Source organism: Grampus griseus (assembly GCF_964374135.1).
Source record: "Grampus griseus genome assembly, chromosome: 6".
Taxonomy (NCBI): domain Eukaryota; kingdom Metazoa; phylum Chordata; class Mammalia; order Artiodactyla; family Delphinidae; genus Grampus; species Grampus griseus.
Window position 1 is genome coordinate 14,024,817 of NC_139000.1, and position 15,713 is coordinate 14,040,529.

General features: G+C 55.2%; 1 protein-coding gene across 4 annotated transcripts in view; it reads left to right on the forward strand.

The window, feature by feature from the left end:
* Window positions 1-12,173, forward strand: part of CDK5RAP2 (CDK5 regulatory subunit associated protein 2) — a 181,749-nt gene extending 169,576 nt beyond the window's left edge. For all 4 annotated transcript variants that reach the window (XM_082657379.1, XM_082657380.1, XM_082657382.1 and 1 more), the window contains 6 exons: window positions 830-907; window positions 1,948-2,213; window positions 3,314-3,457; window positions 8,133-8,259; window positions 11,631-11,677; window positions 12,095-12,173. In XM_082657379.1, coding sequence (XP_082513505.1) covers window positions 830-907; window positions 1,948-2,213; window positions 3,314-3,457; window positions 8,133-8,259; window positions 11,631-11,677; window positions 12,095-12,151 — 719 coding nt within the window. In that variant the 3' untranslated portion in view covers window positions 12,152-12,173. The remainder of the gene's footprint in view (window positions 1-829; window positions 908-1,947; window positions 2,214-3,313; window positions 3,458-8,132; window positions 8,260-11,630; window positions 11,678-12,094) is intronic.
* The last annotated feature ends 3,540 nt before the right edge of the window (window positions 12,174-15,713 follow it).

A 15,713-nucleotide genomic window follows, 5' to 3' on the forward strand; every position in this document is an offset into this window, starting at 1 on the left:
ACAGAGCTGAGCCCTGGGCGCCTTGGCCCCAAAGTTGAAGTGCACTCTTTGGAGGGGCCTGGGTGGGGAGCAAGCTGGGCAGGACACCTTGAGGCCTGGACACAGTCCTCTCTCTGCCACGGACACTCTGGGTGATGCTAGGCAGATCACTTCCTGTCTCTGCCCATTGGTCTCCTTTTCCAGGAAGCCTGAATTACAGTGCCATCCTGCCCCCGAGCTACTGAGAGTTCAGATGTGAAAGTGCTTTCCTGAATTATAGAGTGTGGCCATCATCTCGTGCCGCATATGCCTGGTTTTGCCTCCTTGCATTGTCTCGAACGCATCACCTCCCAAATCCTACTTCGGGTCACTCTTCTGTCTTATGTGGGTTACTGCAGCCGCCTCCAGCCCAAAACAGGTCTCAGCCTGACATTGTCCCGCCTGACGTCCCCCACTTCATGCGCCCTGAATGCGTCACGAGGGCTCCCTCCTCTGTGCCTTGGCATCTGCTCCTTCCTCTGCCTACATTTCTGTCTCTCCGCGGGTTACCTCCTCACTTGAGCTCCCACAGGCCCCGTGCCTCCCTCCCTTAGCCCTGACCCCTGAGGGGAAACAGCTTGTTTACTTGTCTGGACAAGAGGGTCCTTCCGGGGAGGCAGCCGGGCCTGCTCCCTCTGTGTCCCCCGTGTCCCACGCAGGGCCTGGCGGGAGAGATGCCCAGTGAGGATCTGAATGAATGCTTGTGTGTGTCTGGTGCCTCGCTGTGTTTTCATTCAGTTCTCTCTCAAATGCTGATGAGAGCGAAACTAAAACGTTTGCTGGTTTATTTCCCTTATTTTGCATTTTGTAGATGGTGACAAGTGTCCCGTGGCAGCTGACAATTCGTATGATCTGTTTGATTCCACCCCAGCCGTGCCATCAGGATCAGGTACAAAGCTAGAGGCTGGGTAGCTGTGGCACAGTTGGGTTTGGCAGTGGGACTTTTTAAATTGGAGGAAAGGGGGGTCCCTGGTCCCAACTCAGCAGGGTATTTGGCAGGATTTGGGGGGTTGTGTTCTCAGCATTTCTAGCTGGCAATCTCGTTCTCCAAGCCCAGGTGTTACCAACCTTAGCGACATCATTGGTTTCGCTCCCTGTTGTCCTGGGTTAAAGTGTGACTGCCTTATCGTGGCTTTCAAGGCCCTGCAGCATCCAGCCCGAGTGGGCCCGTCCAGCCACACCCCTCTGGCCTCCTGGTGCCACACGGATGGGTCAAACCATCCTGCGGTTGGGCCTGCACTTCCCTGTCACTGGGACTGTGCAGCGTGGCCCCCGCCTTTGCCAGACCGACTTTGCCCACTTCTATGCCAGTGAAAATCCTGCTGCTTCCCGAAGACTCATCCTGAATGCAAACTGCCCAGGGAAATGTCTTTCCTGATGGCCCCGGTCCACATTATCCATCCGTGCTTCTGTTGATCCAAAGGTGGAAAGCGGCAGGCTTTTACCTCTGTGTAGCATAATTCTTGCTACCCATTCAGCCCAGCGCAATTGTCGCTTCTTCTAGGAAGCCGTCCCTGATCTCCCTTCCCCCACAGAGGCTTGATTATTCTGTCCACTGAGCTCCGACTCTTTGTCATCACGCTGTTACACCTCCCACATGGCATCTGTGTTCCAATCAGACCACGGGCCCCTGAAGCGCAGGCCCAGGCCTGATCCGTCTGTGTGAATCAGGGCTCTTCTGCGGAGCCGGCGCCTGATGAGTGCTGGTTGGATTGAAATGAGCTTCTCCCACAGGATGAATAAGCCTACGGCGGGTAATACACAGACTGAGGTCCTGGCTCCAGGCCTCTTTCCCCTCGGGGCTGTGTCAGGTGGCATTTGGGCCTGAGGGCTGTCAGCCCTCCTGGCTGGCTAGACATCGTTGAACGCAGCTCATCGAATGCAGGGTGCCGCCCCGATAGGTCTGACATCTTCCTTCTCGTTCTGTAGCTTCAGAGACTCCTCCACTCTCTGGAAATGACATGGACGCCCTCTCCTGCGACAGTGGCAGCTCGATCACCAGCGCCTCAAACGTGTGCCGCCTGGTCCCTGGCCACCGCCTGTGGGCCAGCAAGAGTGGCTGCCATGTCCTGGGCCTGATTGAGGACTACGGTGCCTTGTGCGAGCAGATTGGCCGGGGCCAGAAGCTCCTCGCCGAGATGGACGTTCAGATCCAAGAGTCTCCCAGTCCCACGAGTCAAGAGCTGGCAGCAAAGGTAACCTGAGCGACAGAGCTGGAGGGAGAGGGATGCACAGCGGGGCAGGAGGTGGAAGGTGTTGGCCGAGGGCACTGGGGGCGAGAGGCTCACGGGTCCTCAGTAAGGCCCTGGGAAGAGGGGCCAGGGAGCATCGCGCACGAAACTCACGAGGTCGGGTCCGGGCTGCGAGGCTGCTCGTTGTTCTGCGGGAGGGACACTGCTGAGGTCTGTGCCTGTGTTACCGCGGTCGCTTCGCTGGGCTCCGCTGCACTGCCCCTCCGCGGCCTGTCCAGTGTCTCGTCCATCCCTCTATCCTTCAGTCCTGCAGTGTGTCCATCCCTTCTCCCACCCAGTCACCTGTCCGTCGCCCTCCCGGCCTCCGTGCTCAGGCTTTGGGGCTGCTGCGGTGAACGGGGTGCCTGAGGTCCTGGTCCTCACGCAGCGTGTGGTCTGGTCCACCACGCTGCCGTCTGTGATGCGCTTGCTGCCGCGAGCCATCCTGCAGCCGCCTCAAGATGGTTGGCGGCCGCTGTTCTTGCACAAGACCTTTTAGGATCGTATTTTCTTTCATCCCAGAGCAGCCTTTACGGTGGGTGATGTCATTCCCGCTGTGCAGGTGCTGAGGGAGAGTAGCTCAGAGCAGTTGAATTTGAACCCAGGTCTCTGTCCGCCAAGGCGCTCTCTTTCTCCATCATCCTGCTCCCTGAAGAGCGTTGCAGGTCACCCCCCTCACCTGTGCGGGCACCTCCGCCTCCCGCCGGCGCCATGCAGACTCCAGGGGAAACATTCGTGTCGCGTCGCTTGCCGTTGGCGTTGTTCACCTTCCGGAGAGGCTCCGTGGCTGTGGGGACCCTCTTCTTGGCCCAGTAAATGGAGTGAACTCAGGCGGCCATCAATCATGCTTACTGACCGGGCTAACGTCACCACCGAAGTTCTCTCATAATCTATAAGTCACCGTCTTTAAGAACAATGAATTGGTGTCGCCCGGCAGCAGGCTCTTGCCTGGCGTGCGGAGCACAGGCCCTGCGCTCTGGGGATTTATGCTGCCCATTAAAGCTGGCTCGTCCATAATCTTTTTCAAGACCGCACGTAACAGCCTTCTCGTCCCCCCCCCGCAGCGTCCACACTCGGCGCCCCTGAGCAGCTTCGTCACCGGTGTCGGCGCAGCCAGGCTGACCCTGGATGAGGCCTCGAGGTTACTGACGCTGCTCTGGAGGGTCTCACTGCCCACCAGTGGCCAGTGCACGCTCCACTGTGAACAGGTGGGTGGTGGCACATGCGGGCAGAGGCTCGAGGGTGCCTCTGGGGCCTGTGTCTCAGGCTTCTCCATGTCCAGCCCGGGACCTGGCCTCCAGCAGGTGTGCCCTCAGTTTGGGGAGGGTGGCGGGGGGCAGGGAGGGCGCCATGTTGGTCGAGTGACATGTCCGACACCGCGCTGGCTGCTCCAGGCCGGTTCTGACCTGATCCCCTGGGGCCCTGCAAGCTTGGCCTGCCGCCTGGACCCGACCGTGTCCCCAGCGCCAGCACATCTTTGTTGAGGGAAACCCTGTCCATGTTCTACACGTCAGGAAACTGAGGTTCGGGCAGTGAGGCACGTACTCAAGGGTGCAGAGCTGGCTTTGAAGGCACAGGTGTTGAATCCCAAGGACAGGCTTTGATTTATAGCTTTAAGTCCCAGGTTTTCCTCGTGGACTAGGCCATTCCATCCTGCTCAGAATGTCTTTCATTTCTGATGCCTTTCGATAGCTTTCAGCATCCTATTTTAGTGGGGTTTGTAAATCTATTGTAACTACTTAGAAACTACTTTTTTTTTTTTAACCAAACAAAATCATTTATTACAAAACCATTGAAATTTCCCTTAAAAGCTAGACGTTGCAGTAACTTGAACATGACTGAATTAAGAACGGTTGCTCCCATCTCCATCTTCATCCCCATCTGTCATGGCGCAGAGCAGAGCCTGTCCCCCGGGTCTGTGTGTGTGGGAAACATGTCGTATTATGACAAGGTGAGCACCTGCTCTGATAATCAGGGAAACCTCCCTGGAAGAAGGAGCCTACTTGTTAAGGAAGAGTTAGAGCTCTTTGCTTGGTGGCCTGATAGATATTTCCCCCTTTATCTAACCTATAAATTTTTACCAAAGGCCATCAGGAAGGCAGAAGGGAAATGTGCATTCCACGTCATCACTCATCTAGTTCACCCCTCTGACAGCTCTCAGATCTCCCAACCATGGCAAAGAAGTAGCAGTGAAGCAGCTCTCTCACCTCGGAAGGTTCTGCTGAGCCTGTGCTTAGGTTTCTGTCTTGGGATCCTGGGGAGGAAGTTTGGTGCCGTAAACTCGGGGAAGTACACGAGCAGTCATTGTGCAGGGAAATCTGTACACGGAGTGGAAGACGGCGTGTTGGAGAGGAAGGGCGGCCCCCTGGGTTCCAGCCCCACACTGGCCTTGCCTTTCCTCCTAACCCACCAAGCTCTCTTCCATCTTGAGCCCAGAAGGCACAGGTGCTCTCTCCTGGCCGACTGGCTCCTTCTCACCTCTCAGGCCTCAGCTTAAATGTTACTTCAAGGTCAGAGAGGGTTCCCGGTCACTTTATCATAGCATCCTCTTCTGCTTCATCCTAGCCCTTATCACAAGTTATAATTACACACTTGTCTGTTTAATGTCTGTGCCCCTCTGTTTTCCATGAGGGGCCATGTCTATTTTGTTCATATTTTTGAATGAATGAATGAGTAATTTCCTTTCATCCTCCCAAACTGGTACTTGCCCATATGATTTTTTTTTTCCCATATGATTTCTAAAGCATGTGTCTGAACTAAACATTTCACCCTTGATGCAGTGTTTTTGACCTCAGTACATAGTAATGTCTGTTAAATAGATGGAATGCAGTTCTTATTTCTATTATGTGAGTGTGTATAAATACAAATTAGAGTCACATTGATCTCCCCCGCTAGCAAATTAGTCTAGGGACTGGTCAGTGCCTGTGATGATTTGCCCCTTATTTCCGAGGGTTTCTCGGGTAATTGATTATGCTCACTTTAGCATCACAGAATTTTAGAGCCAGAAAAAGGACCTTGGAGTTGCTCTGATATGGCTGCTGGTGTACACAGACCCCTGTGTGGTGTTAAATTGCCTCTAGCCACTTTTCTGTCCCTGTCTATGTTTCATACAGTGCCTTTTTCTTGGTGTGAAATCTGTGCAAAGCAGATTTCCAAGTTTCCACCAGCAGCTCCAGTGGTTTTTTACTACCTGGTGTTTTCTCTGAGTGTCGTTAAATTGCCTTTTGCATCTCCTACAGTCAGTCCCTGGGACTACTCTGGAAAGTGTATATCATATATGTCAGTTTATCTAAGAAAGTTGTGGGGAGAGATACAAATATGTACACGTATTCATTTATAAAAATGTTTTTAAGTGGAAGGATGAACAGTCACAGAACAGTCTACATGTAGGGGTGGGAAGGAAGAGGATGGAAGGACAGGGATAGAGGGTAGACTTCTCTGAATTGACCTTGTTTCATAAATTTGACTTTGAAACTGTATAAATGCTTTACATAATTATAAATAAAAATAAACCCAAAAATAAATCCACTTGACAGATGGTCTCACAGCACCTACTCCATGGCAGACGCTGGGGGTCAGAGGGAAGAATTGAGTTCTGCCCTCAGGGAGCTTGTAGTCTAGGAGGGGAAGCAAACAAGTAAATGACCAGTTATAATCTACCATGAAACGGGCAACGTTAGAGGAAGCACTGGGCACGATGGGTGCCCAAAGGAGCAGTAACCAACCTAGACTCCTGGTAGAGAAGGGTCTGAAGGAGACCTGGAGGGGGTCATGCCTGAGCTGACTTTAGAAAGAGCAATAGAGGTTAGCCAGGCGAGGTGAGCAATAATCATTCTCCCTGTCTTCAGGCATCCTCTCATCTGAGTCTCACTGTACTGCAGTGTGACGAGAGGGTCAGGCATCATCCCTGTTTTACAGATGTGGACCTAAGGCTCTGAATGTAGAGTGACTTTGTCCCAGAATGTGTGCCCTACAGCCACCACCAGAACACAAGTCTCTGGGCTCTCAGCTTGAGGAAGAATCAAAGAAAACCTTATGTTTAAATTAGGATCTGTTTTGGAAGCACAGTTGAAGTCCTTGTAACCGACACAATTGGTTAATCTTAAAAGTAGGTTAAAGTAGGGAATCAAAAAATGATACATACCTTAAACATTTCAGTTTAACTTAAAACAGTTAAATGTACATTCATTTGCCACTCTTTTGATGTAGGGCCAGGGCCTTTTCTTTGAATATGGGTCTGCTGATTGAAGTTCCACATCTTCTTTCTTTCATAAACTATATCCATAATGTATGTCTGTCACTTCCAATTTCCGTTTCTTTAAGATGAAGAAAAAACTTAGGCACTTGCAAAGCAATTTGACTATAGAATCCTTCTAGACTGTGTTCCTCCCACATCTTTTATTCACCCACACCTAATTCGCCAGAAATGTGGTGTTTTTAGTGACTCGTCTTTATCAAGTGTTTCCTGAAACATATGTTAGTTTTCATTCAACCGGTTCTCTCTTTTCATACACGTAATTCATAGGTTTACTTAATACTTAATTAAATCATATAACTGATTACAAGTACAACAGCCATAAACAAGTCTGGGGACAAACTAAAGTGGCTCTTCGTAAGCTGACAGCCCAACATCTCCCCTCTTGGGAGCAGAGGTATTTCAGTGTAGCACAGGGTGGCCTGTGCCGGGGTATCTCACAGTCCAGGTGTTTTATGAGAAAGGGAGTGTCCTTAACCCCGTGAACTAGTTCAGTGGAGATTGGTTCAGATAGCCGCGGTGGTGTTCACATGTTCACTTTGGGGGTCTGGGGACTCTAGTTCTGCCACCCATCCACTCTCCTCACCTCTGGAAAATCAACACAGGTTCTCCTAGTAGATCATACTCCCCTAATAATACCTTTATATTCTCTTTGTGTAAAGTAGACAGCTAGTGGGAACCCTGCTGTAAAGCACGAGCAGCTCGGCTCAGGGCTCTGTGATGACATAGGTGGGTGGGAGGGAGGGAGGCCCAAGAGGGAGGGGATGTAGGTATACGTACAGCTGATTCACGTCATTGTACAGCAGACACTAATACAACGTTGTAAAGCAGTTATACTCCAATTAAAAAAAAAAGATTTAAGCGTTAAAAAAATACCAGCATTATAGTTTTTGGGAAAAAAAACCCTCAATGCTGATAAATTAAGAAAATGATTATTCCAGATCCCATCTCTCAGAACTAAAACACTATAAACATTTTCGTGATGTCTCTCTCATCAAATAGCTTAGACATCTTGATATACACACCTATGGATAGAAATATATGTGTTCAATTTTACGGAACAGGAGTGCGTGGCGCACAATAGCTGTTCTGGGCACTTTTGTCACTAATTATGATCATCTTTCAATGTCAATAAATGAAGTTCTACGGCATCATTTTTAATAGCTGCAGAATCATTCCATATTATGTAAGTACCGTAGTTGAGTTATCTAAATCCCCATTGAAACAAATCAGGTGGTTTTTTTTTTGTCCTGCTGTGAGCAGTGCTGAGGTGAACATCCTGGTGCGCAGGCGTCTTCTCGTGCGTTACCATTCCTTGGGGTAGATGCCCAAGTGTAGAATTGCTGGGTCAGAGGGTTGAGCACGTTTTACATTCTGCTGCATCTCGCCGGGCGTGGTTCCACCTGGGCTGTGCCAGTGCACAGCTCCACCAGCAGTTGTGAGAGGGCTTTGCCCACACCCTCCCCGCCATCTGACCAGCAGAGCAAGCCTAGAAAACTAGGCTTCTAGTTTTTATTCAGATACCTTTGTTTGTAAGGTTGAGCACTTTTTACGTGGTTATGTAATTCTTCCTCTATGATCTGACGTTTATATTCTGTGTTCATGTTTCTAATTCCCTTTCTCTTTAGACTGGAGAGTTGAAGGCAGAGATCAGCAAACTACACAAAAAATTGTTTGAACAAGAAAAGAAGTTGCAAAACACCATGCAGCTGTTGCAGCTGAGCAAGAGCCAGGAGAAAGTCATCTTTGACCAGCGTGAGTAGCTGGGCGGCGGCCACCACGGCTGACCACTGCCTGCCTCTGAGGACCAAAACCCCAGCCCTGGGCTGTCCTCACACCTCCTGCTTATGGGTTTCCTTTCATACTTCACCCATCCTGACCCGCCCAGACAGATGAATTCCCTTAACAGACCTCTGTGGAGGGGCCGCTCCGTGCCAGGGACTGTCACCTCCCTGGGGAGACAGGTGTGTGGCGTGCAGTGACGGGAATATGTGTAGGGGCTCGGGGAGCACTGAGGTGGGATGGGGAGGGGGTCACTCTGTCCTGGGAGGTGCCTTCTTGGACGAAGAGACACCTGACCTGAGTCTTCAAGGAGGAGTCGGTGTTGGTCAGGTGGACAGGGGACAGTGTGGGCAAGGGCAGAGGGACAAGGAGTGAGACTGCCTGTGAGGAAAGCCGACAGCAGCTCATGTTGCTGGAGTTGGAGCTGCCCGTGGGAGGTGGAGGTGGGAGGGGCCTGGGGCACCGGGGCCGCCGCGTGAGAGGCCTCGGGTGGGAGCCGCTCCAAGCGGACTGTCCATCTGCGTCAAGAAGGGCTTGCTGGCGGCCGGTGCAGGCAGGTGAGGAGGGCCCGCGGCCGGGCGGTGGGATCCAGAGGAGGGCACCCATTTGAGAAAGACACTCCTAGACAGACACGGAAACGCAAGGCCGGAGACATCCAATGACGCTTGTAAGGTGGCCCCAGCCCTGGCCCGGGGGCTTCAGAGGCGCAAACCCCCTGCCCGCTTTCAGCCCCCGGCACCCGTGCCCTCGTGCGCGCGGCGGAGCCTCCTAGCAGCACAGGCCCTGCCAGGCCTTGGGTGGCCAGGCCCTCACATCCCTGAGTCACGAGGGGCCTCGTGGACCAGACCCGAGAAGGAGCCGCGGGGCTCACGGCGTCCGTCGTGTGTTAGGTCCCCTTGGCTGAGCACGGAGGGGCCGGGGGGCGGGGCGGGGCTGAGAGGGGGTGAGGAGGCGGCCCTGGCAGACCGGTGGGTGTCCGTGGGGTTCCGCCTGGGGGTTCAAGCCACTGGCAGAGAAGAGGAGCGCTGGAGGCGGCGGGGTGTGGGGAGAGCCATCGAGGCCGTGCCTGAGGTAGCTGCGGGCCAGGTGGGTCCGGCCCCGGGAGCGGCTCTTGAGGGGGTGGGAAGCGGGCTTCTGTACGGCCCCCAGGTCCAGGGAACACTGGCGCGCTCGGCGTTGGCGTTGCCCTGTAGCCGGTGTCCCAGGCAGTCACAGGGAACATGAAGTTACCCCTGTTTGCAGGTGAGCATATTTCAGAAGTAGGTTCAGATGGGTGAGTTACCACGGCAGGTCCAGAGGACAGAACCCAGCCCTGAGTCCCGGGTCGCTGAGCCTGCCATCGTCAGTGAGCGCAGCTCAGATCTCCGCTCTCCTGCGTGACCTGGAATAAATGACTTGAACTCCCCAAACCCCGCCAGCCTCCCAGGGTCTGCTCTGGCTCTAAGGGACTGAGTGGAAGTTGGGTAGTGTCCCCTCCTCTCCCTTCCCCGCCTGGCGACGAGGAAGAGCAAGGGCCTGGGGCTGCTCCCTGCCTGGGCCAAGGCGAACACTCCAGCTCCCCCCAGAGTCCGCAGGGAGAGGAGGGAAAGGATGACTGTGAGACCCTCCCCATGTGACCTGGAACCGCCCACTTCACTTCCCGCCTGTAGACGGGAATCCCTGGGGGGTGTGCACTGAGGTCACATCTGGCAAACCACCTGTCACCGCTGGACACCACTGAGGCTGGTGTCTTCCTTGCCAGTGCCCTGCTGAGGTGGGAAGAGCAGGTGCTGAGTCAGACAGACCTGGGCTCTAGTCACGCCTCTGCCTGGGGCCAGCCTTGATTTGGGACAGGCTCTTCCCCGCTCTGTCCCTCGGGCTTCTCATCTCAGTGGGAGTTGCTTGCTCTGAACGTGGGCAGTGCTGTTCAGACGTTGGGCCCCTTCACACTTGCGCCAGGTGAGACTTAGCTCGTTCCGTACTTTTAGTACTGTTTGAACATTATTTTTAACCTCCACAGCCATGGTACCGAATCTTTTCTGGGTCACAGGCTCCTTGGCGAACCTCAGGAGAGGGGATGTCTCTCCCCAGAAGGTGCACGCATCCTTGTACACACAGAGATTTGCACGTGGTTTCTGAGGATTTAGGGCGCTCCAACACATAGCCTTGGGCCCAGCTTAAGAATGTCTGCCCTGCGGCGTGGGGCTGGGGAAGGGCACAGAGAGGCAGTGGGCACCTCTGAAATTCACTTTGCCCAGTTAAAAACAAAGCCCACACCATCTGTCCCCTCCCGCGGTGTCACAGATTGCAAACAGACTTCGTTGCCTCCAGATGGAAATTTTCGTGAGGCAAGAAATATTTTCTCAAGGCCACCACACGGCACCTATTCCGAATAAGCCGTTGGGCAGCTGGGCCGTGTGTGCCGACAGGGAGACTGTCTCAGCCTTGGGCCCCACTGGCCAAAGGCCCAGTTCCAGAAGCCTGTGTGTCCTCCCCGGGGGTAGCCGGAGTCCCTGGCCATCACCAAAGCCTGTTTAAGGTGGATCCCTTATCGGGCCGATCTCCCCTCAGTGGCGGCATTCCTGCTGCTGCTGGTGTTTGTTGGACAAGACACGGACTGAGGGAAGAAGCCACCTTGCTTTACAGTTGCTGCCCTGAAAGCGGGCACTCCCCCCCCCCCCCCCCCGTGGGTTCTGATGCGCTGGGGATCTGCCTCACGCAGCTCGGAGGGCATCAGTCAGATCACAGGGACCTGTGAGATCATCCCGCCCCGCCCGCTGCTGTCCAGGTAGAGTGTGCCTGGCCCAGGGGGCCACTGGAGGGCAGCTCAGGAGAGAGACACCCACGGTTCGGTCCTCCTCCCCACCATCAGGCCCCCGCTCCCAGGACTGCTGTGCCCCCGACCCCCGACTTGGCCTTCACGTGTGGGTTTGCTTGGAGCGGGCGCACCCCCTTCCCAGCGCTGCTTCTCTGGGGGGCTGAGGGGCCCTAGTCAGGTGCAGGCCTCTCCCCTGCCCGGCACCACGAGCCCAGCCCGCAGAGGCGGGCCCTGGGGGTCCCACTGGCCCTGCAGAGCCTCAGTTTCCGTCTATAACGTGGTGTCGCTCTCTGCCTTCTAGTATCGCTGAGGTTGTGGCTTAGCCTGGACTTGAGGAGGGGTCTCTGGTCCACCCTCTCTGATGGGTTATTTGATGCTGGGATGTGTGATGGGGCAGGTGGGGCCTTACACATCTGGGTCTGGATGCTACAGAGCTGACCACACGCCTGAACCATGTGGGGCTTGGGGGCTCCTCCCTGCGTTTGGCTTTTACACTGTCTTCCTGGGCATCTATGTCTAATCATCCCGTTCTTTGCTCTTTCCTTAGTGGTCGTTACGCACAAAATCCTTCGGAAGGCCAGAGGAAACCTGGAGGTGATGCCCCTTTGAGAAAGCCATTTGGGGGATGGGAATGGGTGTGGGGCTGGCAATGACTTCTTTTGAAAAACGAAGTTGCAGGTGAAACCCGGTCACGTGTTCTCTGTCACTTGTATTTTTCTGCCAGCAGCGCACGGGAAGTTTCGTTTCATCATGCCGTGTTGTTGATGGTTGTTCTAATTATTGGTGTGCTGTTTCTTACCAGTGAGAAATACAGCAGACGATGCCTGGCCCATAGTAGGCGTTTGATAAATATTTCATTATCATCTGGTTCTATAAATATTTACTGATCAAACAGTATGTCTTTGAACGTAGTTTCAGAATAGCATTCTCACCATTAATCCTGTCAGTAATCTTACTCCAGAGACCCTCCGTGGGACCTAAAATTCTCATTTTTTCCCCCCCTTCTCCTAGCTTAGGCCCGGGAGTGCCCATCCTGGAACGTCCAGTCCCAGCAGGCCAGGCTCCTGAGGAGAACTTCCAGCCAATAAAGCTCGTGGTTCCCCACTTAGCTCGTCCTGTCTCTTTGTTTCAAGCGTGGTTCCCGCTTACTGAGGGGAGAAGGGCTGTCTGGCCAAAGGAGGCCTATCTTTCACCTTAAGATTGGCGTGGAGTTGTTGTCAGATAGGGTAGGAGCTTCCAGACGCCGGGCCTCTCACGTCCGGGGCCGGCGCGGAGCTGAGGCATTACTCTCAGGCCCGGGGGTGGGCTCGCGTTCCCCCCGCCGCCTCCCCTGGATTTGCTTGGTGCTCAGCCAGCCCCGCAGCTGGAAGATGCTCACTTAACGACTCATTCAACCTGGTGATGCCGTTATTTTGTGCAGAGCCTAAAGCCCGGGACAGCCTGGGGGTCTTGGGACTGGCGTGGCCCTCAGAGGTCGCCTGAGCTCTGTGCTGAGCCACCCAGTGTCCAGAGAGGAACGATGCCACGTGGTGTGGCCAGGGTGCCCGGGGCGCCCTCGGCACTGCACAGTGACGGCACGGTGACGTCCGGAGCAGCGCCCTGCGGGGGTGCTGTGCCCAGCGTGGGAAAGACCCAGCGAGGCCTGGGGCGGGGACTTGGCATCGCAGTGTCCTGACAGTGGTGGTGGTCTTTCCTCCCCACTGGCCTGCCTGGTGCATTGGCCACACCTGAGCTGCATTTGTCCTGCCCGAGCTTCACAGTGTCCCTGAGAAGTGAACAGGGTAGGGCTTGGCCCCGGGTTCAGATGAGCCTGCACACTGGCCCAGGGCACCCCAAGAGGCACTGACCGAGGGGGCCTCCCCGGCCATGCCCTGACGCGACGCTGCACGCCCGGCTCTGCTCTCTCTGCCTCACGGCCCCGTGCCCACCACCTCGGAGCCACTGAGCAGCCGGGCAGCTAGGCCTCGTTTGTCAGCCCACAGCTGGGAGCATTTGGAACCCTGACTGGGTCTCTTGTCCCTCTTCCTGCCCTCGTCCTGGGCCTTTCTGCATCCACCCTGGTTTGCTCTCCCTGTGCATCACTCGTGCTGACATTCTGCCCTCTGTCCACCGCCTCCTGTCTGTCAGCCTGCTCACTCCCTTGTCCCCCCTCTGCTTGGACCGCTTGGAGATCCTCGTCTCTGCTCCCTTTACCTCTGTCTCCGGCCACAGGCTCCTTTCTGTGGTTCCTTTTCCTTTCCCGGCTGGTCCCTCCTTGGTCCTGCAGCAGACCAGGTGTAGAGAGGAAGCGGGTCTGACCACCGTGCCGTCCCGCCCTCACCCCTAACAAGTCCCTGGGGCCCCGGTCTGCTCCTCGCCTCGCCCCCTTGCCTCCGCGCTCCAGGCAGACGGCGTTGCCTCCAGCTCTGGGGAGCTTCCCAGCCTCGGCCCGGGACGCTCCCTCTCTGGAATGATCTCCCACCATTTGCTCGCCGAGGCAGCTCCGAGTGGTCCTTCAAGAATCCGCCCCCACCGTGGGGTTGCGGAGTGACGCGGCTCCATCGCGCAGTCCGGCGCGGTCTGTGGGCTCCGCACCCCACCCCCGTGACCTCCCCGGAGGTGGGGACTCTGGGGAGGTCAGGACCACTCCCGTGTTCACAGGACAGCCGAGTGACCCGTCCAAGGTCCTTAGCTTATGAGTGGTTGGTAGGGCCGGGCCTTGACCCCTCCTGTCCTTCCAAACCCCGACCCGCTCTGCGCTGCCGCCCCTGCAGCTCCCGAGGCACGACGGTGACCTGAGGTGATGTGATTGCATCAGCTGGAGGCAGGGGGCGTCGGGGAGCGGAGGCCGGGCCGGGAGTCGGCCTGGGCCTCTCATCCCAGGGCCGCACCTCTTCTCCTCTTACCCATCAAGTGATGGGTGGGTACGTGGTCAGTAAGGACCTTCTCCGCTTGGGTTCCTGTCATGGCGCTGCGGAGGGAGCGGGAGGCCGGGATCTAGACCCGAGTGGGTCTAGACGCTTCTGTTACAGGTCTCTACACCTGTGAAATGGGGATTACCTTTCAGCCCAGACCTGCTCACACGGGGTGAACCTGTGTAATTTGGAAATAGCTGAACAAGAGCCTTTCCAAAAATCAGTGACTCCTCTTCAGTGGCTAGTCTCAAGCGAGTTTCGGAAGCACTGTTTTAAGTTCCCATGGCTGATGTGCACAAACGCAGGAGTGTAAGTGGGGGGTAGGGGTGGAGTTGGGGGTTAGGTGGTGTAGTGCAGTGGTCAGAGCTCAGGCTAGCCTTGGAAGCCAGACCCCGATTCAGATGCACCCACAGTTAGTGCCTGCTTCATTGCTAGTTCTGAGTATATTGCCTGGCACGTGGTTGGCCTGTGGGAGCTGGAAAGGCTGTGAGGGGAGACCTTGGTTCATCCCGGCCCACTGGGTGGTAAACCCAGGATGCCTGAGAGCAGGGGCTTCTGGGAATCCAGCCGGCCATTTGCTTTAGTCACCCACAGCTTTTCAGGAACACAGTAATCCAAAGCAAAGTGTATTTTTATCCCCCAGTTTGGAATCGAGTAAAAATATTCCCAGCCTTGGGCTAGTGAAGGCCCGCCCTCCTCTGGGAGGTAGAGGAGCGAGCAGCCCGACGTGCCTGGGCTGGATTAGGGCCAGGAACAAACTCCACAAATAAAGACAATTTGGACCCTCCGGGAAAGTTCCATTGTCCCTGGAGAGTTAATTTTACCAGCAGCTGAGTTCTGGAGGCTCGGAAGCCCTAATCAGAACCGTGTCAGTTTCCCCCTTGGTGAAATTAACCACCACGTGTGCCTGAGGAGCCCCCTGAGAGAAGCAGCTGCAGGGGCTAAATACCCAGCGAGAAGGAGGGGGACAGAGGCACCAGCCCTCTGCCCGTGGGCCGGCTCACCCCCCACAGGCTGGCACCCACCTGATTAGCGGTAGCCACACTGGGCATCGTCTCGTCTATCTGTACCACCTGCCCATTTTACAAGTGAGAAAACTGAGGGGTGGAGCGTCACCTGAGCACATGCTGGAGCGAGAATTTGAACCCGAGTCTGTTGAAACCTGTTCTCGAAATGATCCTGTCCTCTGAATTATACAGGGTCTCCCTGAAATGCTGTCTCTTCCCAAACCTGCAGCCCTTCCCTGCGTTTCAACCCAAGTATTCTCTCTCTGCCCTTTCCACCAACACGTCTTTGGGTGACCAGAGCTGGAGCCCAGAGACACACAATTGAATTCTTTGCCACAGCAGCCCTGAGAACTGCTTGTAAATGGGGCCGTGGACGGGAGGAAGAGTGATCTTGTTAATAAGTTCTCGGCAGTGTGGAGCAGAGAAACCTGCCTGGGGGCTCCCGACCCTGCCAAATTGCCTCTTCACTCTTGGCCATATTTTAAGTCTAACTCCAAAATTCAATTATCAAAATGACTCATCCCGTCTCCAGAGAAGCCCAGGACGCTGCCTTGGGGCCAGTCGTGTTTACCTCTTGCCACAGATGGGGCCTCCCAGCTCACTCTGCTGGTCGCCAGGTGGGGCGGGCGTGGGTGGGTCCAGAGGCCCAGGGTCTTGCTGTGGCCCTTGGGGCTCCTAATAGAACCTGCTTCCATTTCCTCATCTGCCAGATGATGATGGGAAGGATGA